Source organism: Podarcis melisellensis (genome assembly GCF_964234715.1).
Source record: "Podarcis melisellensis genome assembly, chromosome: 2".
In the NCBI taxonomy this organism is placed as follows: Eukaryota; Metazoa; Chordata; class Lepidosauria; order Squamata; family Lacertidae; genus Podarcis; species Podarcis melisellensis.
Genome location: NC_138529.1, coordinates 1622841 through 1649022, shown reverse-complemented (window position 1 = coordinate 1649022; position 26182 = coordinate 1622841). Strand labels below are relative to the sequence as shown.

Sequence of the window (26182 nt, the reverse complement as noted above, 5' to 3'; positions counted from 1 at the left end):
AGGAGCACTTCAAGGCAACATGATAGAAGAGTGTAAAATTATCCATGGCTTAGAGGAACTGGGCAGAGAAAAGCTCCCCATCCCCATAGCACTATGTGAACTTGTGAACATCCAATGAAGCTGAATGTTGAGGGATTCAGGGCAGGTAAAAGAAAGTCCTTCATGCAGCCCAGTGTTAAACTGTGGAATGTTCTCCCTTAGGAGGCAAGGATGGCCACTAACCTGAATGGCTTCAGAAGAGGGTTAGACCAATTCATGGAGGAGAAGGCTTTCGGTGACTACTAGCCACAATGGTTGTAGGCAGCAGGTCTCTGAATGCCAGTTGCTCTTGTGCGCAGTGGCTGCTTGGGTACTTCCCACAGCTATCTTGTTGGCCACTGTAAGAGCAGGACACTGGACTAGGTGGGCCACTGGCCTGATCCAGCAGACTCTTCCAGTGCTCTTAAGCTGATATAATACCCTCTTGTGGATTCCATTTTGGCTACGAAAGGACCAGTGGTCAGAGAACTGAGACCTGTAACAGAATGTTGTAGTGCAGGGTGTTAAGGATTCCAAGCATTCCATTATTTCCAAATTGCCTGTAGGTTTCCTGTTTCTCTTCCCAGCAGTGCATGAGCATTCAATGCCACTAAGCATGCTCAGTCCAACTTCCCTCAGAGCTGTTTTTTTGGGGGGGCGGGTGTCCAGAGGCGGAGCTAGCGGCTCTGGAACCTGGAACGGCACACATGCTGTGCACCCAGGGGCGGGGCGAGAATCCCAGGGGGACACCGCAGTGATGTCACCCCCCTCAGGGATGACACCCGGGGTTGGCCACACACCCTGCACACCCCTTCCTCTGCCAGTGGGGGGTCCCTTCCCATGAGTGTTTCCCCCCCTAAAGATTAGTTGTACTCCTGCAAAACTTAGGGTATCTTGAGTCAGTGGTGTATTGGGGGGCACAACCAGCCCCCCCCCGCTACAGGCTCCCTGCCAAGCTCCTACTGCCTTCCAGAGCTGTGAAGAGGCAATTCATGCCCAGCCTGATACTCAGATGCATTAGTGCCTCCAAACATGAAGATGGATCAGCCATACTGACCATTTTTACGCAATTCAAACTCCAGCAAATCCTCCTAAAGGAGGTGTTCTGAAAATCAAGGGGTTGGGTTTTGAAAGGTAGGGGTTTTTCACATTAAAAATATGAGCACTAACTTCCCCAAACAGAAGATAAGTGCACCTGTGTGTTGAAAGTGGGCTGCTCTTCTGAAGAACTGGGATTCAGTTGTGGTGCTTCTGTAGCAAAAGTCCTTCCATATGCCTTTAAATCCACCAATGCTGTGACAGATGAGGCAGCCACAGCTCCTCTTGCCCCATCCCTTGCTGATCCTTCCATCCACCCCCTTCCCTCACCCACTGCTGCTGGGCAGAGAGGAGGAGGACATTCAAATCCAGAAGGGAATGGGTGGGTGGAACTCTGGATGCCTCTTCCTCTGCTACCTTGAGAGATTTAAATGTGCATAAGTGTTAGAATCATAGAATCATAGAGTTGGAAGAGACCACAAGGGCCATCGGGTCCAACCCCCTGCCAAGCAGGAAACACCATCACAGCACTCCTGACATATGGTTGTCAAGCCTCTGCTTAAAGACCTCCAAAGAAGGAGACTCCACCACACTCCTTGGCAGCAAATTCCACTGTCAAACAGCTCTTACTGTCAGGAAGTTCTTCCTAATGTTTAGGGGGAATCTTCTTTCTTGTAGTTTGGATCCATTGCTCCGTGTCCGCTTCTCTGGAGCAGCAGAAAACAACCTTTCTCCCTCCTCTATGTGACATCCTTTTATATATTTGAACATGGCTATCATATCACCCCTTAACCTCCTCTTCTCCAGGCTAAACATGCCCAGCTCCCTTAGCCGTTCCTCATAAGGCATCGTTTCCAGGGCTTTGACCATTTTGGTTGCCCCCCTTTGGTTGCCTTTGGTTGCCTTTGTCCGTGTCCTTCTTGAACTGTGGTGCCCAGAACTGGACACAGTACTCCAGGTGAGGTCTGACCAGAGCAGAAGACAGTGGCACTATTACTTCCCTTGATCTAGATGCTATACTCCTATTGATGCAGCCCAGAATTGCATTGGCTTTTTTAGCTGCCGCGTCACACTGTTGGCTCATGTCAAGTTTGTGGTCAACCAAGACTCCTAGATCCTTTTCACATGTACTGCTCTCAAGCCAGGTGTCACCCATCTTGTATTTGTGCCTCTCATTTTTTTTGCCCAAGTGCAATACTTTACATTTCTCCCTGTTAAAATTCATCGTGTTTGTTTTGGCCCAGTTCTCTAATCTGTCAAGGTCATTTTGAAGTGTGATCCTGTCCTCTGGGGTGTTAGCCACCCCTCCCAGTTTGGTGTCATCTACAAATTTGATCAGGATGCCCTTGAGTCCATCATCCAAGTCGTTGATAAAGATGTTGAATAAGACCGGGCCCAAGACAGAACCCTGTGGCACCCCACTAGTCACTCTTCTCCAGGATGAAGAGGAACCATTGATGAGCACCCTTTGCGTTCGGTCAGTCAGCCAGTTACAAATCCACTGAGTGGTAGCATAGTCAAGACTGCATTTTACCAGCTTCTTTACAAGAATATCATGGGGCACTACATCCACTGCGTTCCCTTCATCTATCAGGCTTGTAATTCTGTCAAAAAACGAGATCAGGTTGGTCTGACATGACTTATTTTTCAGAAATCCATGCTGACTATTGGTGATCACAGCATTCCTTTCTAGGTGCTCACAGACTGTTTGCTTAATGATCTGCTCCAGAATCTTCCCTGGTATTGATGTCAGACTGACTGGGCGGTAATTATTTGGGTCCTCTCTTTCCCCCCTTTTGAAAATAGGGACAACATTTGCCCTCCTCCAGTCTGCCGGGACTTCGCCTGTTCTCCAGGAATTCTCAAAGATGACTGCCAGTGGTTCTGAGATCACATCTGCCAGTTCTTTTAATACTCTTGGATGCAGTTCATCTGGCCCTGGAGACTTGAATACATCTAGACTAGCCAAGTATTCTTGTACTAACTCCTTAGTTATTCTGGGAGAAGACTGAGGCAAAGAAGGCATTGAGGAGTTCAGCCCTTTCTGTGTCCCCTGTTTGCATTTCACCATCTTCTCCTCTGAGTGACCCCACTGTTTCTTTGTTCTTCCTTCTGCTACGAACATACCCATAAAAGCCTTTTTTGTTGCTTTTAACCTCTCTAGCAAGCCTGAGTTCATTCTGTGCTTTAGCTTTTCTGACTTTGTGTCTACACGTGCTGGCTATTTGTTTGAATTCCTCTTTGGTGGTTTCCCCCCTTTTCCATTTTTGGTACACATCCTTTTTTAATCTTAACTCAGTTAAAAGTTCTTTAGATAGACACCCTGGTTTCTTTAGGCACCTTCCATGTTTCCGTCTCATTGGTATTGCCTGAAGTTGTGCTTTTACTATCTCCCTCTTAACAAACTCCCAGCCATCGTGAACTCCCTTTCCTTTTAGTATTACTGTCCATGGGATCTCACCCAGCACTTCCCTAAGTTTTATGAAGTCGGCTTTCTTAAAGTCAAGAAATTGAGTCCTAGTATGCTTGGCTGCTCCTTTCCGCTGTATAGTAAACTTCAGAAGAGCATGATCACTCGCGCCTAATGATCCTTCCACTTCTACCCCACTAACCAGGTCATCAACATTGGTTAGGACCAGATCTAAAATGGCTGTTCCTCTTGTTGCTTCTCCCACTTTCTGGACAATGAAGTTGTCTGCAAGGCCAGTGAGGAATCTGTTTGACCTTATGCTCTTGGCTGAGTTTGACATCCAACAAATATCCGGGTAATTGAAGTCCCCCATTACTACTACTATCTTCCTTCCTTTTGCATGCTTGGCCATCTGTTCCAGGAAGGCATCATCTATGTCCTCCGTTTGGCTTGGGGATCTATAGTAAACTCCCACAATGAGATCCCTGTTATTCTTCTCTCCCTTAATTTTGACCGAAATGCTCTCACTTTGGCTTTGAGGTTCTAAATCTTGGATCTCTTCACAGGTATACATATCCCTGACATATAACACCACACCTCCTCCTCTCTTGTCTGGTCTGTTTCTCTGAAATAGATTGTATCCCTCCATTTTTACATTCCAATTGTGGGACTTATCCCACCAGGTTTCTGTGATGCCTATTATGTCATATTTAGTTCGCTGTACCAAGAGCTCAAGCTCATCTTGTTTATTTCCCATGCTTTGCGCATTAGTGTACAGACATTGAAGTCCATTAATCATTCCCCCGTGTCTCTTATTTAAGGATTTTTTCCTCCCACCACTAGGTCTGCATGCTGTTTGCTCCATTCGGTCTATGACATTTAGATGATCATCTTCATCAATTGATAGACTCCTACCTTCAGGAGCACTGTCTCCCTCCCCCACATTAGTCAGTTTAAAGCCCTCCTGTTCATGGGGTTATTCACCCACGCACCTACCCATCAACCTCCCAGATATAAATGAGGAAGAGGGCATTTATGTGGTGGTGGACGTGCTCTGCAATGGCCTACCCACTGGAAATAAGGGGTGCACCAACTTTTATACAATATCAGTGTATGCTGAAAACTTCCTTGTTCATCTTGGTCTTTGCTAGCTGTTGATGCTAGCTGCTGTAGAATTGTTAATGAGAGCTTGTTGGGACTTGATTGTGACTGTATATTTTAAAAATTGTATTTGTACTGTTTATACCATAATACAACACACTGAATAACTTGAATTTGGTATGTACGCGTATATTCTCTCTGTGTGTATGTTGTTTTTATGTAGACACACAGAGACAGACAGAGACATTCGTTTCTCAAGTTCTCAGCTGCCTTATATTACTACAGGAAGTGGTAAAGCTACGATGTTTTCTATCCCTTGCAGGAAAGTTCATTTTCACCATGGAGACTGAAAATCAGGAGCAGACGGAGGCATTTGACAACACTCCATGGCCCACTGTTACCCTCCCTGACTGGATGTCAGATATGACAGTTTGATTCCCTCCCCCTCTTTCTTTTTCTTTTTCCTTTCCCCTCCTGTGAAGAGGCTGCATCCTAATGTTTTAATGTTGTATCTTAATCTTTTAAATTGTATTTTAATCAACTTGTTTTTATTATTGGTTGTTAGGCGCCCTGACTTGGCTGGGGAGGGTGGGGTATAAATAAATAAATAATCTTCTCCTTTCCAGAGTCTCAGTCCCTGGTCCCCTTGATTCCATGAGTCTCCTTGGTGACTTGAAGATCCACTGTCAGAGCTGGCCTCTCGAAGCTCAGCTGGCTGCTGGCATGCGCTTTCTGGACATCCGCTGCAAACTAGAAGGTGGCCATTTTCTTATCTACCATGTCAACACTTTCCAGGAGGCTGATTTTTCTGAAGTTCTGAACAAGACATTGAGCTTCCTCAGGGACCACCCACAGGAGACTGTACTTATGAGGGTCAAAGAGGAACTCCCAATTATTCCCAAAGAAGACTTTGCCCCCTGTTTGCAGCAGTATTTGGATGAAGAAGGCCAGGGCTGTGTTTGGACAAAGGAGGCCATTCCCACCTTAGGCCAGGCATGAGGCAAGGTGGTCCTCTTGGAGGAACTGGAGAAAGAGGTGTTGGGAGTGCTGTATGAGGAACTAAGTGTTGGCGATGCCTGGGACGTTTTCTCTGCAGAGCGCAAATGGGACCGGGTTAAGGAGCACCTTAATGCAGCAGCCAATGGTGACCAAGCTGTCATACACCTTACCTATTGCTCTGGTAATGGGCTTTTCACCAACCCTGAGGAACTAGCCAAATAAATCAATCCACTCTGCTATGAACACCTGAGGGCTCAGGCTGTGGAAGTTGTGTGCTGGGGTGTGGTGATAATGGATTTTTCTGGTACAGGACTGATTCGCACCATTGTGGAGAGTAATTTGGAGATGGGGAGTGGCCACACAACCACTTAGCTTGGTAGAGGTTAGTTTTTGTTAAGAGATGTACTAAGGAAGCCAAGTTAAGGAGAGCCTAATCTATAATCACAGATATTTGTAGGCAGGTTGTTATCACCTAGTGGTGTCCAGAATCACTTTGTTTTGTCCATTATTCCTTTACTACTGACTAGACCATTTGACTTTGTTCTGTTTGCCAGCATGAAGTTCAGTGAAGTGTTTCAAGAGGAGTGAGACCAGAGCTCAGTGATAGTCCATGCTTTGCATGCAGATGTTATCAGGTTCAATCTCTGGCATTTCTAGGTAGAGTCCAGAAAGAGCCCTGTCTGTTAAAAAGAAATGCACATGAAAAGTCATATTTCTATACATATAATAACAATCTAAGAATGTTGTCACACTGCAGTTCACTTGGCCAATGACAGAGGGTGCTGTTGCCATACTGTAGTATCGCAACAGCTCAGCAGTAACAGCAGAGAGGAGGGGGGGGGCTTTCTCCTCTTCATTTCACTCTCCCCCACTGATGACATGCTGATCCTTTCAATCTTAGACATCAGAAATTAAAATGTTGACTCCAAGGTGGACGAGACCTTCCCCTTTCCACCGCATGCTGCTGCCACTGTCACTCCAGAGCCAGTGGTTGGCTGCCACTTCTGGGTGCTTTCCATGTCCCTTTCCATCTTATGCCATTGTGGCCTATGGCGGGGGTGGGGAATGAGGGACAGAAAGTCTTTCCTCACATTCACCACCCCATCACTTCTGAGCTGCCTTTCTGCTGCAGTTAGCAGCACCAACTTGTCTGTGGTCAAGCGGAGTGCAGTGTGGTGACATTCTTAGTTTTTTATTATATGCAGTGCTTTTTATTGGGGGGGTGTGCAGGGGTACGCATACTCCTAAACATTTTGTGAATCTTTGTATTTTTGTCCATTTGTTCAGTGGTGTAGGTAGCCACTTGAGTGCTGGGGGCGGTGCGCGTGTCCTGCAGCCGGGGATGGGGCGTACTGCATGGAGCCTCTCTGCCGCCTCCCCCTCAGCTGTAGGGCAGCTGAGGGAGAGGCAATGGGCAGATGCAAACACCACGTTGCAGGCCCTTTTTTTAAAAAAAAAACAACCACTCAGATTTTTGTCACTTTGTCACCCCCCTCAGAGATGACACCCGGGGCAGACCGCACCCCTGTACCCCCTTCCTCTGCCATTGCATTTACTGTATTTATTTTCCCCAATTTGAACTATAAAATGGTGGTTTTCTAGAGTCAAAATGAGAGTACCGCTAAACATTGTTTTATAGAAAAAAGGCACTGAAAAAAGGCACATATGAATTTCCATGTGAATTTTAAGTTTGGGGTTTTTGGTTTTTTTACAAGTTAATGAAGAAACTGGACAGAATGCATTTATGCATGAAAAAGTGGCATGGATCAGAAATGGTCTGATATCTTATTATTCACTCTGCTCTAGCCAATCTAGGGAGTCAGTTGGGCCAGTTAAAGTGCAGAAGGTTACAGGGCTTTCTAATGAAGGCAATCAGTGGTGGGGGGATAGATATTCATGGGGTGATAGGGGTGAAGTTAAAAGGAAGGGGGCATTGGCTTACTTGGTTTGCTTGCTTCCCTCCTCTCTCATAGTGCAGGCTACAGTCCACATTGTAAGAAACTCAATGGGACATGTATAGGGTTGTGCAGTTAGTTTCCCATTTACTCCCAATTTATTTTGCTGCATATGTACTTGTAGTCCAGGTTTAAGATATTAGCTGAGGCTAGGGATGGATCAGTTTATCCCCCCACTCTCCCACCCTGACCTTGAAACAAGATTTGTTTTTACTTAAGATTTTCATAATGCAACAAGTTAAGCAGTTTTTGAGTAAATTATATAAAACAACTAGTTTTACAGCATCCCATAAGAGAAAAGAAAGCAGGACTTGAACCTGCTATGCTACATTCTTACTGCCATATAATACTGAGTCATGCTCAAGGTTCTCGTATTAATTTACAAGGCCCTTAACAACTTGGGTCCAGGAGACCTTGAAGACCACTTGACTTCTCATATCCCAAACTAATCATGACAGAAGTCACTTTTAGAGGGCCCACAAGGCTTGGTCACACAGCTTGCCTCCACAAGGAGCTGTGTTTGGTACTGTGGACCCAATTCTGTGGAATTCTCTCCCACCCGAGACCAGACACGCCCCCTGTTGATCTGCTGGCATGTGATGAACATCTTTTTTTTATCTCAGCAGGCATTTAAAGCAAATTTTATGATTTTATAGTTAGTTTTATTTTTCTTTGTTTCTTTTTAACATCAGAGAGTGGCTGTGGTGTTAAGCAGTAAATGAATTGTTGAAATAGAATAAAATAATTCTTTTGGCGAGAGAGACATTTTATCTCAGCCTAAGTTATTCACCTTCAGCAGCATGCATCCTGTTCCTATTTTCCTTCTGGACTTCTGATGCAAAAGGCTGGCAAGATCTCCCTGAGGACCAAACAAACCTATAAATGGCTCAGATAGCTATTCCATCTCTGCCAGCAGCCAGCACCTCCTGCTAGTGATGCATGTTCAGATTACAGCAAACCTTCCTATCTGACCACCTAGACTTATGAATAAACATATTCAGCATGAGAAGAGAAGTTTGCAGTTGCTGATTCTTGATCGAAAAAATGTCCAAATTTCTCAGGAAAAGAATAACGAAACAAATCAGACTTCTGACAGGTAAGGAATTGCAGGGTTTTAAAGTTCTAAAGCAGGACAATGTTTCACAGGAACATAGGAAAGGCCAGAGCACACAGAGCCAGACCATTAGCCAATCTACTTCAGTACTGTAGCCATTGACTGACAGCAGTTCTCTACCATTTCAGGCAGGGTTCTCTCCCAGTCCTTCCTGGATGTGTTGGGGACTATTCTGGGACATTTCAGATTCAAAGCAGATGCTCTACTAATGAGCTACAATCCTTCCTCTTTTCAGCTGCAGGAGTTGAGAATTATAAGCTACAGATAGACTTTGCAGAGACCATTTTTCAGAATGGTCCTTTTTTGAGCCTCTCTTACTTTACTATGTTAAACTCTTCTGATAGTTGCCTGGAAGGGAAAGCAGAGAAAAAATGTGTTTGTATTGCAAACTGGGTTGAAGCAAGATCCACTTTGTGAGAATGCCTGAAAGATATTCAAGGCAGCCTTTCCCAGCTTGAAGCCAACCAAATGTTTTGGACACCAGGTTGAGGGAGCTGGGGCTAAGGATTTGCATAGCCAAGCAACAATGGTGGGAATGGAGAGGGAATGCAGGAGCATACAGTTCCAAGAATTTCTTTTCAGAGCCAGTGTAACTGATGGACTCTCCTTAGTCTGGCAAGTGAATGTGGTGCAAATAAAGTTTTCAAGTTGTGACAGATTTGCATAGAGGAAGCTGAAGAATGAGGACAATAAACCGAAGCTGGATGGGGGGGTTCCTACATCTACGCTTTAAATGTCAAAACTTATTTGCAGGATTGCTTCCATTTCTAATTAAAAGCTGAAGGCTGCTCTTTATCTGGATGAAGAGTTAGCTGGACCTCTGTAGCAGTTTTGTGACAGTCATCCTAATGAACTGGATATTATGCTATGGTGTCCTGATGCTCTTTGAGGAAGCTGCATGTTCTATAATGAAATATATAGAACACTTAACTAAAAAAAACCCTCTGGGTGGGTTACACACATGCAGATGTACATGCACACACTTGTGTGTGTATGTAATAAATGCAAAAAATAAACAAAGCTGCCTGCGTTTTTGGACTTTCCTTGGAGACATGGCTAGGGAACTTCTTTTGCAGGCACGTCTCTGTGACACACTTCAAAACTGACCACTGCATAGATCTATAACACCTGTCATACCTCTCCACACTGGTTATTTATTTACATGTATTTACATTTATATCTCACCTTTCTTCCAAGGAGCTCAAGGTGGGGAACAGGCTTCTCCCTCTCTCCATTCTCACATCACAGCCACTCATTGAAGCAGGTTATGCTGAGAGATAGTGGGAGCAGTAAGATTGCTACAACCTGCAATAATCAACCACTTCTTTAAAAAATCCAAAAACACGCAGCCCTTACTCTGTTGTTGTGGGGATCTCATACATCCTACTTAAACAAACGTCCAAATGTCTAGGTGAGTTATTTTTATAGGACAGGAATATAGGAAGTTGTCTTCTACTGAGTCAGACAAGTACTGTTTACAGCAGGGCTTCCCAAACTGAGGTCTGTTGACCACCAGCCATCTATGAGCTTTATTCAGATATTCTGTGACATATCTGTAAAGATACAATTAAAAAACTATACCACATCTAGTAGAATACATTACAATTGCCATAATGGGCAGAAAAATAATTAAGGCTCTATGGAGATAAATGTGTACAACTTTGGTTGGTGTGGCTCTCCAAAGTTTCAGGTAGGTGTCTTGCCTAGCCTTAACTGCAGATGCCAGGGATTTCAACTGGGATCTTCTGCATTCAAAGCAGATGCTCTACCAACTAGTGTTTTTGTTTCAGAAGAACCACTTCCAGACTCTGTGTGCAGGGGGATTCCCTTTGCATTGAGGCCATGAAGCTGCCTTGTACTGAGGCAGTACATAGGAAGCTGCCTTGTACATAAGAAGCTGCCTTGTACTGAGTCACACCATTGGTCCATCTAGCTCGGCATCACCCACTCTGGCTGGCAGCAGCTCTCGAGGGTTTCAGAGAGCAGACATTCTTAGCCCCATCTGGAGAATGAACATTGAACCTTCTGCTTGCAGAGCAGATGCTCTACCACTCAGCAAAGAGTCACATGATCTGGTGCTAAGCTCCCAGTCCAGGTCAGGGTGCCATGCTAGCGTCCTGCTCCAAAACCACCCCCATCCCAGCTTTTATTTGGCCTCTAGGATGCTGTTTGCAGTAAAGAAATACTGCCAACCAACTCATACTGTTGTTTGTTATTTTAGTGGGTTTTTGCAACACTGTGTTTTTAGTCTGTATAGTGCAATATCTTATATAAAAGTGAATATTCTAAGGAAGGAAGGAAGGAAGGAAGGAAGGAAGGAAGGAAGGAAGGAAGGAAGGAAGGATCGAAGGATCTGGGGAAGGGAAGTGATTTTTGGCAGGAAACAGTTGTGAGTACCAATCTGGGTTGTGAGCATGGTACTAGGTCAGGGTTCCAGCTGGCTGATTTCCCTTCAAAATAAGTGGCCAGTTTAAGCTCCCACCACCACCCCGCTTTAGGTTTGAATAATATCACATACCATTTGGTACATGGTTTTCCTCTCCGCCCTCCAAAAACCACTACCACCACCAAAAAACCCAAACTGGCTTCCAAATTGCAAAAAGGGGAAAGCGCATGTTAACATTGTAGCAACTGATGATCTGGATGTCTCTGCTAGGGATGTCACCCAATGATAATGAAATCTTACCTGACTCATCAAATTTGTCTTAACTGATTAACTGATCAATTAAAACTGCATACATTTACTTTTGACTAAAAGAGTAGTTTCAAAGGCAATCTTTTCATCTTTGCCTGTTGCCTCTTGCTAATATTATCCTGTCTTTATTTTATCTTTGTTTCACTCTTGTACAGACTGACAGCAAGCACTGCCTGACAAGTATGTAACCTAGGATGGAGCAACATGGGCAGAACAAAAGCCTGGGTGCTGATTTTTTCATGCTGGGATTCAGCACCAATGCAACTTTGCAGTCTCTGTTTTTTGCCTTGTTTCTTGCCATGCATCTTATCACTCTGTCGGGACACTTGGCCATTGTGGTCATAACCTTAGTTGACCCTGCCCTCTACACCCCCATGTATTTTTTTCTGCGCAACCTGTCTTTCATTGAGGTCTGTTACACTCTGGTCATTGTACCCAAAATGTTGGCCAACCTCTTGGCCAAGAGCAGAAGAGTCCCATTGACTGCGTGTGCTGCTCAGATGTATTTCTTCATTGCCCTGGGGGGCGCTGAGTGTTTTCTGTTGGCCGTGATGTCCTATGACAGATATGTGGCCATATGCAACCCATTGCGCTACACTCTCATCATGAGCAGGAATCTCTGCATGCGACTCTTGGTGGTAGCCTGCGCCAGTGGATTCACAATCTCACTGGGACTTACCATGCTGATTTTCAGCCTACCCTTCTGTGGCTCACATGATATCAACCACTTCTTCTGTGATATCCCACCTGTGCTGTACCTGGCATGTAGTGACACACATTTCAATGAAGTGGCTGTGTTCATTGTCTGCATGATGATCTTGCTCATTCCATTCCTGCTTATTCTCATTTCCTATGCATTCATAGCCAATTCCATCTTCAGGATCAAATGTTCTGAAGGCCGGAAGAAGGCCTTCTCCACCTGTTTTGCTCACCTGATTGTGGCCGTGCTCCACTATGGCTGTGCCATCTTCATTTACATCCGCCCTAAAGCTAGCTACTCCCTAGAGCAGGACAAGGTGGTGTCTTTGATCTACACCAATGTCACACCCATGCTGTACCCCATGATTTACAGCCTCAGAAACAAGGAGGTCAGGGGAGCATTCTGGAGAATATGGGAAAGGAAATTCCTTTCCACTAAAAATTAAAGGGGCATATGCATCTTCACTTTGAAAGATTGCATGGAAGGGTTAGGGAACTGTATGGGATAGGTCCATCCAGTACTATTGCTGTGACCCACAGCCATGTTCTCAGCCAGTTCCCACATGTCTAACTCATATCTGACGATGTGTGCTGTTGCATGTCTTCATCCCCATCTTTCAGCCCAGACACTGAGGTCCAGCTCTGAGGGCCTCTGGTAATTCCCTCATGGCAAGAAGTGAAATTACAGGGAACCAGGCAGAAGGCCTTCTTGGTAGTGACACCCTCCCTGTGGAATGTCCTTCCACCAGATGTTAAGGAGATGAGTAAAATAAAACCCTGGATTTGTTGTGCCAGAGCAAAAGAGTGCTTTAGTCCACTTTCATTATGTAAACCTAAATTTCTGTTATGCATTTGAATCCCTCCCCCCAAATACTCCCAATTGGGAGGCGGCCACTATCAGTACATGGATCTAGGTAGCTGATCTTTACATGCCAAACCTGCCATTTAGGATTAGGAAATTTTAACCTTTTCACATTTCCTTCCCTTTGAGACTTATGAGATAGAATAATAGAATCATGGAAGGCACCCCAAGTGTAATCTAGCCCAACCCCCTGTAATACAGGAATCTGATCTTAAGCATTCATGTCAGATGGCCATCCAACTTCAGTTTAATAACATCCAAGAAGGGAGAGTCCACGACCTCTCATGGGAGTCTATTCCACTGCTGAACAACTCTTACTGTCAGAAGGTTTTTCTGAATGTTTAGTTGGAATCTCCTTTCTTGCAACTTGGAACCATTGGTTTGAGTCCTACCCTCTGTCAGGGATTGGACTCCAGGGAACAAAATGGAGGAGGAATGGTGACCACCACCACCACCCGTTCTCCTGACACTGCGGAAGAAGAGGAATGCAGCAGGGGTTTGAAGAGGGTCACACCTCAGAGTTCGTCAAAAAAAAAAAAGAGTTGGAAAGTGTTAGGAGAAGGGGAGGGGGGCAGAGCCAGGGGAGATAGAGACAGAGCAGCCAGCTGACACATTGTCGCTGGAGAGTATTGTTGAAATTCATAGTCTATGTGCAGCTTGGCAAGTGAGCAATTAGTGTCTCAACAGCAGGCTAGGGAGACGGAGCACAGAAGAAATCTGCCTAAAGATAAGAGGACCCAGTAATAGCTCTGTGATCGGCTGAGGTCTCTCATATAGGCAGCATGACCTATGACACTAGTTGTGAGTGGTGTGTGCTGGTGTGTTAGTAGTATTCTGAGAGTTAAGAAGTCGTGTTTGTATCTAGTAAATTGTATATAGCTTGTGGTTACTGCTATGTAAATAAACTACAAGAATCAAGTTACTAGTCATCAGTCTTTGTTCCTGATCATCGTTCCTGACTGAGCAATCTCAAGAGTTGTCTAAGAAAAGCTGCAATACTCTGCTAAGCTCTGCTAACAGGCGAAAGCACTTCACCAGTTCACAGGCTTTAAAGTTTTTGTGGGAATGTTCAGGGATGCAGGAGAGGATATATTGTGTGATTATATCCTTATCCAACTTGTGTTAAAAAGTTCCTAATATCAGCAGAGTAAAACATTCCCCTTTATCTTAAGTTTGCAACAGTAGCGTTTGCTCAGGTTTGCTAGAACCTCCATAATAATCATCTGGTAATTTCCCCTTTATTCCCTCTTAAAATACAAGACACGACACAGTCTTTTACAAAAGTATAAAAAGAGTTTACTCACATTCTGTTCACATCAGATCCCAGAAAGGCAGACAGCTTAATAAAGTAATATACATTTGGATTCTATCTTATAAGAAGATAGTCCCTTTGTCCTCTCTTGGCTGGGAGCCAAGAGGGCATCTTTAGATGTTGCTTCTTCGAAGGAAGAGAAGAGAGAGAGAGATGGCTGCCCCTGCCCTGTGCTTTTGTCATTACCTGCACAGGTGAGGCCACACCCACCTCTAGTCACATGTGGAGGAAGTCTGTCCCAGGAAGTTTACCTGCTGGCTGGACAAACATCCCTCCCCATGTCTAAACATGTACACTCTAGGAATGTTGTAATTGACTGCTCTTGTGTTTTACATCCCACATACCCCTTCTCAGGCAATACAACATGTACAAAACGTAAATAACTTTATTCAACCACCCGGAGTCCCAGCGTGACATGTAGGTTCTGGAAACTCTCTCTTGGTAGGGGCTTTGTCAGGATGTCAGCAGTCATCTCTTTGGTGCTTCAGTAAGACAGTTCCACAAGTCCATCCTGGATCATCTGGCGTATATAATGGTATTTCACCCCAATGTGTTTTGTTCTGGCCAGGAACTTCTCACTCTGTGTCAGCTTCAGGCAACTCTGATTGTCCTCTAGTAAGCTGACAGGTTCCTTTCTCACAACCCAAAGTCCTTGATGAGTTGATCGAGCCAGGCAATCTCTCTGCACGCTTCTGTTGCTGCAATGTATTCTGATTCTGTGGAAGATAATGCTACACAGCTCTGTTTATGACTGCCCCACACAACAGGTCCATCCCCAAACATAAAAACATGACCACTTGTTGATTTATAATCAGCATTATCCCCAGCCCAATCCGCATCAGTATACCCAACCAACTTAGGGTCTCTGACGGCTGGTAACCTTAATTTACAATTCATGGTACCCTTCAAATATCGCACCACCCTCTTTACACCTGCCCAATCATGCTCAGTGGGAGAATTCACTTTTCTGCTAAGAATCTCCACAGCATTAGCTAAGTCAGGTCTACATGTGGTAACTAAATACAAAAGTTTACCAATCGCCAACCTGTATTCACTGTTGTCTGGCAACCGCTTCAAATCCTGCTGATTCTTCAAGAAGTCAGTAGCCATTGGTGTAGCAACTGGGTGTGCGTCTTGCATCTGCATGCATTCAATCAGCTCGTGGATCTTTTGTCTCTGGCTGAGAAGAAATGAGCCATCCTCTTCTCTTTCCACTTGGATCCCGAGGTAGTACTGGACATCTCCTAGCTCCTTGACCTCTACCTCTTTGCTAAGGTGTTTTACTTTCTGTGCATAATCTCTTTCAATTGCTGTGGCAATAATCAGGTCATCAACAAATGCTAGGATATATGAGAATTGTCCATTATTTGACCTACTGTACAAGCACTTGTCAGCGTTGCCTTGCTTGTACCCAAGTTGTGTCAGCATTTTATGCAACTTCTAGTTCCAGGCTCTAGCAGCCTGCTTAAGTCCATAAAGTCCTTTCTGCAGTTTGCATACTAAATGTGCCTCATGTGGTTTTACAAAACCTTTGGGCTGTTTCATATAAATTTCCTCAGAAATCTGCCCGTGAAGAAAAGCAGTAGCAATGTCAATGTGTTTCACCCTCATTTGCTTGGAGGCTGCAATGCTCAAAAGCATTCTTACGCTGCTGTACCTCACGTTTGGTGCAAAAACTTCATCATAGTCTTCACCAAAACGTTGTGAAAATCACTGTGATACAAGTCTAGTTTTGTAGCACTGCACTTCTCCTTCTGACCCCTTCTTAACCTTGAAAACCCATTTACTGCCAATGGCCTTCTTACCAGGAGGCAGCTCAGTGAGTGTCCAGGTCTTGTTTTGATGCAGTGCATCCATCTGCTCCTGCACGGCCTTCCTCCAGAGACTGGCTTCAGCAGCTGGCATCTCCTGGCATCTCCCAAGTGGAAGGTTCCTGTGGAAACGCCAACCCTGCAAAGTAGGACAGCCGTAATGGTGGGACACCTTTGTTGGTTCTGGATGAGCGTCTGACCTCTGGTTTTGCGACCGCATCAGCTTCCTCCTCCTCCTCCAATGCTGGCATGTCCCCATCTGAGTCCTCCTCTTCATCTCTGGTGCCGCCAGGGGTCTGGTCTGGTCGTCTTCTGGTGTGTCGCCTGTAGGGGGGGCTATAACACTGGAAGGCAGATTAGTACTTTGTGGGGTTTCAGAACGGAAGTATACAAATTCTTGAGACCTTTCTGACTCATTGGAAGAGTCCACAACACTGTTCTTAGTGTCAGCTTTGCCATATTCATCAAAATAAACTGCATGGTGCGCATTTGTCTTACCAATTTGTAAGTCCAAGATTCTGTACCCTTTGCCTCCAGAAGCGCACCCAACAAGGATACCTGCTTTTGCCCTGGAGTTAAGCTTGTGTCTGTGTTCTTTGGGGACGTGGTAGTAACACGGACTTCCAAACACACGTATGTGCAAGAATGATGTCTTTGTAATTTCATCAAAAGCTTTAGGAGTAAGATTAATCCTTTGAATAATCTCAGTTATCTTGTTGATGTGCTCTGTGAATTCCTCTTTTGAATTCATCCTCAGTCTGGTTAATTTATACATCAAGGTTCTGTAGGAGTTCATAGTAGATTCTCCATACATGCGCTCAATATCTTTTAAGATTTGAGATGCATCATCTCTACTATTTATTAATGATAGATGCTCATCACGAAGTCCACTCAAAATTATGTGTCTGGCTTCCTTATTCTTGTGTTTCCAAGCAGTTATCTTGGCTAAATCTTCCTCAGATGAACCAGTAGGCTGAGGGTCTTCTAAAGCATCCAGAATGTGTTTTGAATCTAAACATGCTATTAAGCATCTGCCCTTACGTTTTCCTCTCCCGGCACGTATCGGATCTCAAAGTAAGACTTTATGAACTTCCTGTAGAAGTTGCTGAAGCCTAGGAACCTCTGGCTTCATGTGCAACCTCTCCTCCATTGAGATTTGCTACACACTGGTCATTGTGCCCAAAATGTTGGCAAACTTCTTGATCAAGAGCCACAATATTTCTCGGCTTGAATGTGCAGTGCAGATGTATTTTTTCATTGCCTTGGGCACCTCTGAGTGCTTCTTGCTGGCTGTGATGGCCTAAATGTGGTCATCTGCAACCCATTGTGCTATACCCTAATCATGAGCCAGGTGCTATGTCTCCAATTACTGGTGGTGGTCCGCTCCACTGGTTTCATCCTCTCACTGGGACTCACTGCACTGATTTTTAGATGGCTCTTCTGTGGCTCACATGAGAACAACCACTTCTTCTGTGATAGGCCACCTGTGTTGTTCCTGGCATGTAGCGACACCTCTTCATCTTATGTTTCCCATTCTAGTAAAGGTAAAGGGACTCCTGACCATTAGGTCCAGTTGTGGCCAACTCTGGGGTTGCGGTGCTCATCTTGCTTTATTGGCCGAGGGAGCCGGCGTACAGCATACATGCCAGAGCAGCGCATGGAAATGCCATTTACCTTCCCGCCGGAGCGGTACCTATTTATCTCCTTGCACTTTGATGTGCTTTTGAACTGCTATGTTGGCAGGAGCAGGGACCGAGCAACGGGAGCTCACCCCATTGCGGGGATTTGAACTGCCAACCTTCTGATCAGCAAGCCCTAGGCTCTGAGGTTTAACCCACAGCACCACCTGTGTCCCTTTTCCCATTCTAGCAGAATACTTCAGCAACTTCACTTTCCCTTCTATGACTTCCTTTTGAAATCTAGAAGTAGTGTAACTAAATCCTTTCTTGTTGTCTTCTTTATTGCCTATAATGTAACCAACTCTGAAAATGATCTTTTATTTCCTCATACTCTTTTAGTTTCCATTTTCCTTCTTGATCTTTTAATAAATCGCTGTATGTAAGCCACTTCCCTTTCTTGCCAAGTAGCTTGAGCAACAAAGCTTCAATTGGTGAGAGCCTCCAATGTGTATTTTGTTCTATTAACTCTTTATATCTCTCCCAAACCCTCATTAATGATTTGCTAATTATGATTATAGAATCCTTTATGTACCTTTCCTTTCCCATACCATAAGTATGCATGCCATCCAAATCTGTTATCGTGACCTTCTAAGTCCAATGCTTCTTCCTTTTTCCAGTTTTATCCAGTCCCTGATCCATACCAAACATGCAGCCTCATAGACTTCCGGAGGCGGCGCCATCGTCAATGGCGGAATCCCTCTAGTATTGAGGGACATAGCTCCGCGGAAATCGGGTCTTGCCGCTACGGCGAAGCGGGGATCCTTCTGAAACCACAGGCGGGTGAAGCCTGTGACCGTGGGACTCGGCGGGCACCTTTAGCGCCCCCCCAATCCGCAAAGGAGCCCGGTTACGAGCTCTGGAGTGTAACGGGGTGTTTGGCGTGGTGCTGAGAGTCAATTGCTTCTTCCGTGGAGTGAAGCCACACAGCTGTTGCCGGAGAGCGCCGACCCTTTTCCTGTGACAATTTGGCCATCAAACAACTACCCGTGAGTAGGTCAAGCTTAAAGACCGGGGAACAAAGGAAACAAAATATTAATTTGGCACCGAAGCGGGAAGGTGTAAACAGGAAGTCCGCCTTCCGCTTTTTGTAAACAGATCAGAGCAAAGACTGTTTCAGCTAAGATCCTGAAAACCGCGTTAAAAAGACTCAAATCCTAACATCAATATAAGAGAACTCCCTTCCTGAGGTGCAGGAGAGGGGAGGGAGAAGGGGAAGTACTTTTTGCCTGCAAAAAAGAGAGAAAAGGGAACAAAGACCACCACTTAATGCCTGGGAACGGACTGCCAGGGGATAATAGAACTGCTGTACTGCGAATCGCGCTGTTTATGGACAATGCAACTTTTTGACAGCTAACTCTGCAAGAGAGATACTTTGATTCTGAAGGTGTAGCCTTATTGGAGTTCACCGATTGGGTCTGTGTTGCTCCGGGACAGGAGGAAGGAAGTCAAAATGACACCGAGGTTGGTTCAAAGAAAGAGTTTATTCTGCTCTCCGGATAGCAGAAGGCACCTGCGTGGTGAGTCCACAGCAAGTACAAAGAAATGACAGGTTTCATGCAGTTTACATATCCTCCAGGCACCCTCTCACTCCTCCCCTAGGAGCCCAACCACGTCGGCCTACGTACACAGGTTGACATCACATATGTTCCTGCTCTGGTACTCTTAACCTTAAAAGGGATTTCCTCTTCCTACCCTTATCTGGGACGCAGAGGTCACCATTTCTGAGAACACACTCTGGTGTTATTCCCAGACATGGGTCTGCGCGTCTTTGTGGTCAGCACATAAGATAAAGCACACACGCATCATCCCTGCTGTACTGGAACTTGGCAAGGTCACTCATTGCCGCCATGGACTGATAAGGGAGAGAGCTTTGTTCTTGTTATGGATTTACTCAACGGCATGAGTTTATGCATTTTAGCTAAGGAAAAATAGGAATTTTGGTGCAGTTTAAAACTGCCTGCACAGTCAGTTTTTGGGTTTTGGAAACCCATTCCTTCAAAGGGTTTCTCCGGACTTGAAACTGTTGTTTATTTCGTTAAATGGGGGATTCGTGAAAGTTGGAAAAGTTACTTTATGGTTACAAGTTTTGATTGTTACTGTGTCCCCCTAGAGGAACTTTGAAATTGCTACAATTGGCCAGGGAATTTTCCACTCTAAACTGGCCAGGGGAATTTTCCACTACTAAACAAGCTCTAACCGTGGGACTGACCTTGATCCTTAGATAAAGTGTTATGGTAAATTCGCCTCAGGAAAGAACAACAAGATTGGGCAAAACTAGACTACAGCAGCGAAGAGCATCAGCGTCTGGCCCTTCTGCTCCACCAGGGGAAGATTCTGCTCAAGTTGGACTTAAAGGAATGGCATCTGAAGAGGGGTTAGCTTCAGCATTAGAAAAGATTTTTGGATCTTTGGAAAAATTAAGTAAACAAGTTGCTGAAGCGACAACAAAAATCGACCAAAACACTTCAAGCATCAATAATTTGGGGCAGAAGGTGAACTCAAATACAGAATCTATTGAGAAACTGCTGCAGGAATCTACTTTGAATCGAAAGACAGCTGAAGAAGCAAAGGAAAAAGTACTGGCTGTAGAGGAAAAGATACCACCGATATGTAGGCAGCTTGAGGATCACAAGTCATTGCTGTCTATGATTGAATTAAAAGAAAAACAGACCAATTTAAGGATCAGGGCTGTACCTGAACTTGAGAAAGACAGCTTGAGCAACTTTCTTACGCAGGAATTTGCAGAATTTTGGAACTTAGATTCAGACAAGCTAGATTTCAAGATAGTAAGTGCTTTTAGACTTGGAAGGGGGGGAGAGAAAGAACAGGGTGAGAGACTGTTTGATTTCCCTCCGAACAAAAGAGGAGAGAGATAAAATACTGAGTCTGCACTTCCAGAAGACCTTGGAAATAGGCGAAGCAAGTGTGGAGATATTTAAGGACATCCCGAAATATCTTTTGGATCTTAGGTCTAATTACGGAGACTTGGTGGCCCTGCTGAGAGGAAATAGAATCATTTTTAGGTGGGAATTCCCCCAAGGCCTATCCTTCACCTTCAAAGGGAGAAAGGTTAAAGTAAGATCAGTGGAAGATAAAGAAGATTTTTTGAGAGAGCACGGAGAAGACCTGCAAAAAGAAGTTGAAAAAGAGCCAAGAGCATTAAGACCAGGAATTCAAGACATAGCATCACTACCTTTGGGACTGGACAAGTTAGAGAAAGTGATACCACCGCCAGAACAAGAACAACTATTGGGAGCAGTTGGAGGAAAAGCAAAATAAACACACCATGTCTCTGCAACTATTAAGCTGGAATATCCATGGCTTTAATTCCCCGGAGAAAAGGAAAAAAGTCTTTCATATATTGAAAAAGGAACAATTGGACTTGATCTGTTTACAGGAAACACATGTGATAAGGCTACATAGGAAAGTATTGACTAATAAAAGATTGGGTCAAGAGTTTATTTCATCAGACAAGGTTAAAAAGAGAGGAGTCGTAATTTATGCAAAAGAGAGCCTATCACCAAAATTTATCTTTAAAGATGACCAAGGAAGATTTGTGGCAATTGAAATTCAAACACAAGGAGAAAAATTTTTGATAGTAGGAGTTTATGCACCAAATGAGGGGAAATCTGATTTTTTTAAGAAGTTGCATGAGACACTGTTGGACTATATGGATTACAACATCATCATGATGGGAGATATGAATGGAGTGGTATCTACAAACATGGACAAGTCACAGAGACAGGTAGTTACTAAAGATGGCAGACTACCAAAAACTTTTTTTGAGATTACTGACAATATGGACTTGATTGATATTTGGAGAATAAATAATCCCTTGGGTAGAGAGGGAACCTTCTCTGAAGCCAAAATGACATGGACAAGAATTGACCAAATCTGGATAACTAGAGGACTGGCACCTAAGACTCGAAAAGTAGAAATTTGCCCTAAAACTTGCTCCGACCATAATGCTGTGAAAATGGAGATGAAATTAACACCAACCGGTTCCTTCAGATGGAGGATGAATGACACCTTGTTTAGAGACCAAGAGGTTATCAAAAAGGCCCAAAAAACATTGAGAGATTATTTTGAGATAAATATGAATACCACCATTGAAAAAAGAGTAATCTGGGATGCAAGTAAAGCAGTTATGAGGGGGTTTCTAATTCAACAGAATGCAATAAAGAAGAGAATTCAAAATGAGAAAAAAGATAAAATTTTGGAAAAAATAAAAGAGGGTGAGAAGAAACTGAGAGCGAAACCAAAGTCACAAGAGATTCTGAGAGAAATAAAGTTATATCAAGTTCAATATATGAAAATGATGAATCAGGAAATAGAATGGAAAATTAAACAGATGAGACAAAGGACATTTGAATCGGCTAATAAATGTGGAAAATTGTTAGCCTGGGAAATGAAAAAAAGACAAAAACTTAACACCATTACTAATTTGGAAGTAGAAGGAAAGAATATTCAGAATCCAGTGGAAATTAGAAAATGCTTCCAGAGGTACTTTAAACAGTTATATACACAAGGGCCACAGAAAGAGTCTGATATAGATCAATTCTTGAAAACAAATGGACTACAGAAAATCTTTCAAGAAAATAAGTTAATGTTGAACTATAAGATAACAGAATAGGAGGTGGAAGGTGCCATACAGAATATGCAGTTGGGCAAATCTCCAGGGCCGGATGGTTTAACTGCAAAATACTACAGATCTTTGAAAGATTGGATAATTCAACCACTAAAGGAGGTTTGCAATGAAATTTTGGAGGGGGGGAAAGCGCCAGAGTCGTGGAAGGAAGCTTATATTACACTTATACCGAAAAATGAGTCTGAAAAGACACAACTTAAGAACTACCGCCCCATATCCTTGCTTAATGTGGATTACAAAATTTTTGCAGATATTTTGGCTAAAAGGCTAAAAAAAGTATTAGTGGAAGAGATACATAAAGACCAAGCTGGCTTTCTCCCAGGTAGACACTTGTCTGACAATACGAGGAATATCATTAATATTTTGGAGAAGTTGCAAGTGAACATTAATACTAAAGCAGTCTTAATCTTTGTAGATGCGGAGAAAGCCTTTGATAATATTTCCTGGAGTTTTATGAAGAAAAATCTTCAGGGGATGGGGGTTGGTCAAGGGTTTGAAAATGGTATAAGTGCAATTTATTCAGAACAAAAGGCTAAACTAATAGTTAATAACGTGGTGACAGAGGAATTTAAGATAGAGAAAGGGACATGACAAGGCTGCCCAATTTCCCCATTGCTTTTTATTTCGGTCCTGGAGGTTTTGCTAAATATGATCAGAAGGGACCGTTTGATTAAAGGTATACAGGTCGGAGCCAAACAATACAAATTGAAAGCTTTTGCAGATGACTTAGTACTGACATTACAGGAGCCAGAATCTAGTACTAAAAGAGTATTAGAACTGATTCAAGAATTTGGTCATGTGGCAGGATTTAAGTTGAACAAGTTAAAAACTAAAGTTCTTGAGAAAAATTTAACACCGATAGAGAAAGAAAGGTTTCAGAAGGAGACAGGGTTAACATTGGTTAAGAAAGTAAAATACCTGGGGGTTAATATGACCGCTAAGAACTTAAACCTATTTAAAGACAATTATGAGGAATGTTGGTCAGAAGTGAAAAAGGATCTAGAAATATGGTCAAATTTGAAGCTTTCCTTGTTAGGTCGAATTGCTGTTATAAAGATGAATGTATTGCCAAGAATGTTATTTTTGTTTCAATCATTGCAAATTTTGGACAAAATGGACTGTTTCAAGAAGTGGCAGAGAGATATTTCTAGATTTGTTTGGCAGGGCAAGAAGCCCAGAATAAAATTAAAAATACTAACTGATGTAAAGGAAAGAGGTGGATTTGCCCTGCCAGACCTTAAACTCTATTATGAATCAGCAGCATTTTGCTGGCTGAAAGAATGGCTGCTTCTTGAGAACACAGACATTTTGGATTTAGAAGGTTTCAATAATGTTTTTGGGTGGCATGCATATTTGTGGTATGACAAGGTTAAAGCTCATAAAGCATTTAAAAATCATATTGTCAGGAAAGCATTGTTTAATGTCTGGATAAGATATAAGGACTTACTTGAAAATAAAACCCCAAGGTGGTTGTCACCGATGGAAGCAAAAGCTCAGAAAAAGCTCAATATGGAGGCCAAATGGCCGAAATATTGGGAAATTTTGGAACAGGAAGGAGACAAATTGAAATTGCAGAGTTTTGAGAAATTAAAAGATAAAGTGCGAGACTGGCTTCACTATTATCAAATAAGGGAGGTGTCAGGGAACTGACATCAGAGCGAGAGGCGGAGGCAGAGCTCCCGAGCTCTGCCGGAGAGGGGACCAGCAAGGGGGAAGGTATTCCGTGTAACACCAATAGAGAAGAGAGGGAGATAGGGGAATTGGAGACAGGGCTCCCAGACCCTTCACCTGAATCTAGTGGAGAGAGCGCTGGCACGCCCCTGCCTTCCCCTTACTTGCGCAGACGCGTTCCGCGCAGGGAACATAGGAGGAGACTGGGAGTCAAACAGCTCTTATGCTGGAAGAGGTTCAGGAAACACCCACTGACGGATTCTGCAAGTGACTAACAGGTCACGGAGCGCGAGCTCTAACCCTAAGCATGGTGGAGCAAGCGATCTAACCAAACCGAAGGCAATTTACGCGCAAGTAACCCCATACCACCATTACAGCAATCCGTCAGTCACTGCTGCGGTTACTTGTGTGCTAGCAGGGGAAACATGAGCCAAACTGGAGGCAACGGGGCAGCGGAGGAAGCTGCGGGGGTGCAGGACCTGGTGAAGAGGAACCAGGAGCTGGAACGGCATGTATCCCTGCTGATGGCGTGGCTGGATGAGAGGCGCACCCAGGACGCGCAGGTGAAACCCACTCCAGTGGGAAGGAAGGTGCCAGGACTGGTACACAAATTTGGAGGGAAGCCCCAGGAATATAATGGATTCAGAACAGAAATAGAGTACGCCTTGCAGCTGCAACATGATGACTTTGCTGACGAAGCAGCGCAGGTGGCGTATATTGTGGGGCACCTTGAGGGGAGCGCGAGGGAATGGGTTAGACCCTTAATGGCCGCGCAGAACCCTGCCATGAAGGACGTCCGGAAGTTTTTTCAGGCGATGGACGCTATGTATTCAAGCCAATTGGGGGAGAGTCTGACCCAGCGGGAGCTGATGAGATGCAAGCAGGGGGATCTTTCCGTTAGAGACTACTGGTCCCGCTTTGCGATGTTAATACACAGGCTGGAATGGGATCTAAATAGCCCCCCCGTACGGATGCTTTTTGAGGAGGGGCTTTCCTCAACTGTCCAGGATGAGCTCTCCCGCGCGCCCCGCCTGGAGACTATGGATCAGCTGACAAAAGCTGCGATGGCGATAGGCGCTCGCCAGGAAGCGCGCGCTTTGGAAAGGCGGGAAGGGAGAGGAGAGCGTTGCCCTGACTACCGCATTCCTGAGATGCCAAAGCAGCCTTCCGATGACGTGGCGCCAATGGAAATTGATGGGGCGCGCGCACGCGAGGTTCCGAGCGCCCACCAAGGAGGCAAAAGGGAGGGAAAGGCTGGGAAAAGCACCAAGAGATGTTTCCTCTGCCAACGGCCAGGACACTTTGCCAGAGTCTGCCCACAAAGAAAGGCTTGGCAAGGGATGGTGGGAGCCGCTGGAAATGAGGAGGAGGGGGGAGAGGAAAAGGTGCAGGGAAACGCCAGCGCTTGACTGCCCACAGGGGGGCGCAGCAGCCAAGCGAACAACTAATAGAAGTGCCCCAACCGGACCCACCCAAGGTTTCTATAGCGGTAGAGGTAGTGCTAGAACTCCCAAATGGACACCCAGTCAAGGTGAAGGCAATGCTGGACTCAGGCAGCTCCTGTAATTTTTTTAGTAGGGAGTTTGCACTGGAGCACCAGATCCACCTGCTGCCACTTGATTTCCCACTCCAAGTGACCACGATAGATGGCAGGGAGCTGCTGGGAGGGGAGGTAACACATCAAACCCCGCCAATGAGAATGAGTGTGTCCAGGCACACAGAAACCATTGCCTTTCACGTGGCCACACTGGCAGGACCCCCTATAATACTGGGGATGAGCTGGCTAGTGCTACATGATCCAGTGGTGGCTTGGCATCAGCGGACAGTCACCTTCGGGTCAGCGCACTGTTTGGAACACTGCCTAGGGGGAGTGAAGCCCAGGGTGAGGTTGGCCAGAGTGGCAGCAACCACCCTGAAGCAGAGTGCGGAAGTGCCACCACAGTACGCGGACTTACAAGAGGTCTTCAGCGAGAGGGAAGCGGACAGGCTGCCGCCACATAGGCCCTTCGACTGCCAAATCAACCTACTCCCTGGGGTGCAGCTGCCGGTGGGTAAGCTGTATGCCATGTCAGACCGAGAGATGCAGGAGTTGCGAGACTTTATAGACAAAAACCTGAAAAGGGGGTTTATAAGGGAATCTAAGGCAGTGGGGGGCAGCCCTGTGTTCTTT

At 44.7% G+C, this 26182-nt stretch overlaps 1 protein-coding gene, 1 long non-coding RNA gene and 1 pseudogene across 3 annotated transcripts; 2 read left to right on the top strand and 1 right to left on the bottom strand.

The window, feature by feature from the left end:
* The first annotated feature begins 4891 nt into the window (after positions 1-4891).
* On the top strand, positions 4892-6200 carry LOC309363759 (1-phosphatidylinositol phosphodiesterase-like; annotated as a pseudogene). The gene is made up of 2 exons: positions 4892-4996; positions 5174-6200. The product of its transcript is annotated as a 1-phosphatidylinositol phosphodiesterase-like (transcript).
* Positions 6201-8565: 2365 nt separating this feature from the next.
* LOC309363758 (olfactory receptor 10K2-like) lies at positions 8566-13724 on the top strand. The gene is made up of 2 exons (XM_081900158.1): positions 8566-8617; positions 11486-13724. The coding sequence occupies exon 2, from the start codon at positions 11525-11527 to the stop codon at positions 12473-12475; it is 951 nt and encodes a 316-aa protein (XP_081756284.1). The 5' UTR covers positions 8566-8617; positions 11486-11524; the 3' UTR covers positions 12476-13724.
* On the bottom strand, positions 8616-15520 carry LOC309363760. The gene is made up of 3 exons (XR_014165580.1): positions 14196-15520; positions 9821-9940; positions 8616-8983 (listed from the first exon to the last, which is right to left on the bottom strand). It is a non-coding gene; the product is annotated as an uncharacterized lncRNA (long non-coding RNA).
* Positions 15521-26182: the final 10662 nt, after the last annotated feature.

Coding starts and splice junctions, on each gene's coding strand:
- LOC309363758 (XM_081900158.1), top strand. CDS start 11,525: ATGGAGCAACATGGGCAGAACAAAAGCCTGGGTGCTGATTTTTTCATG.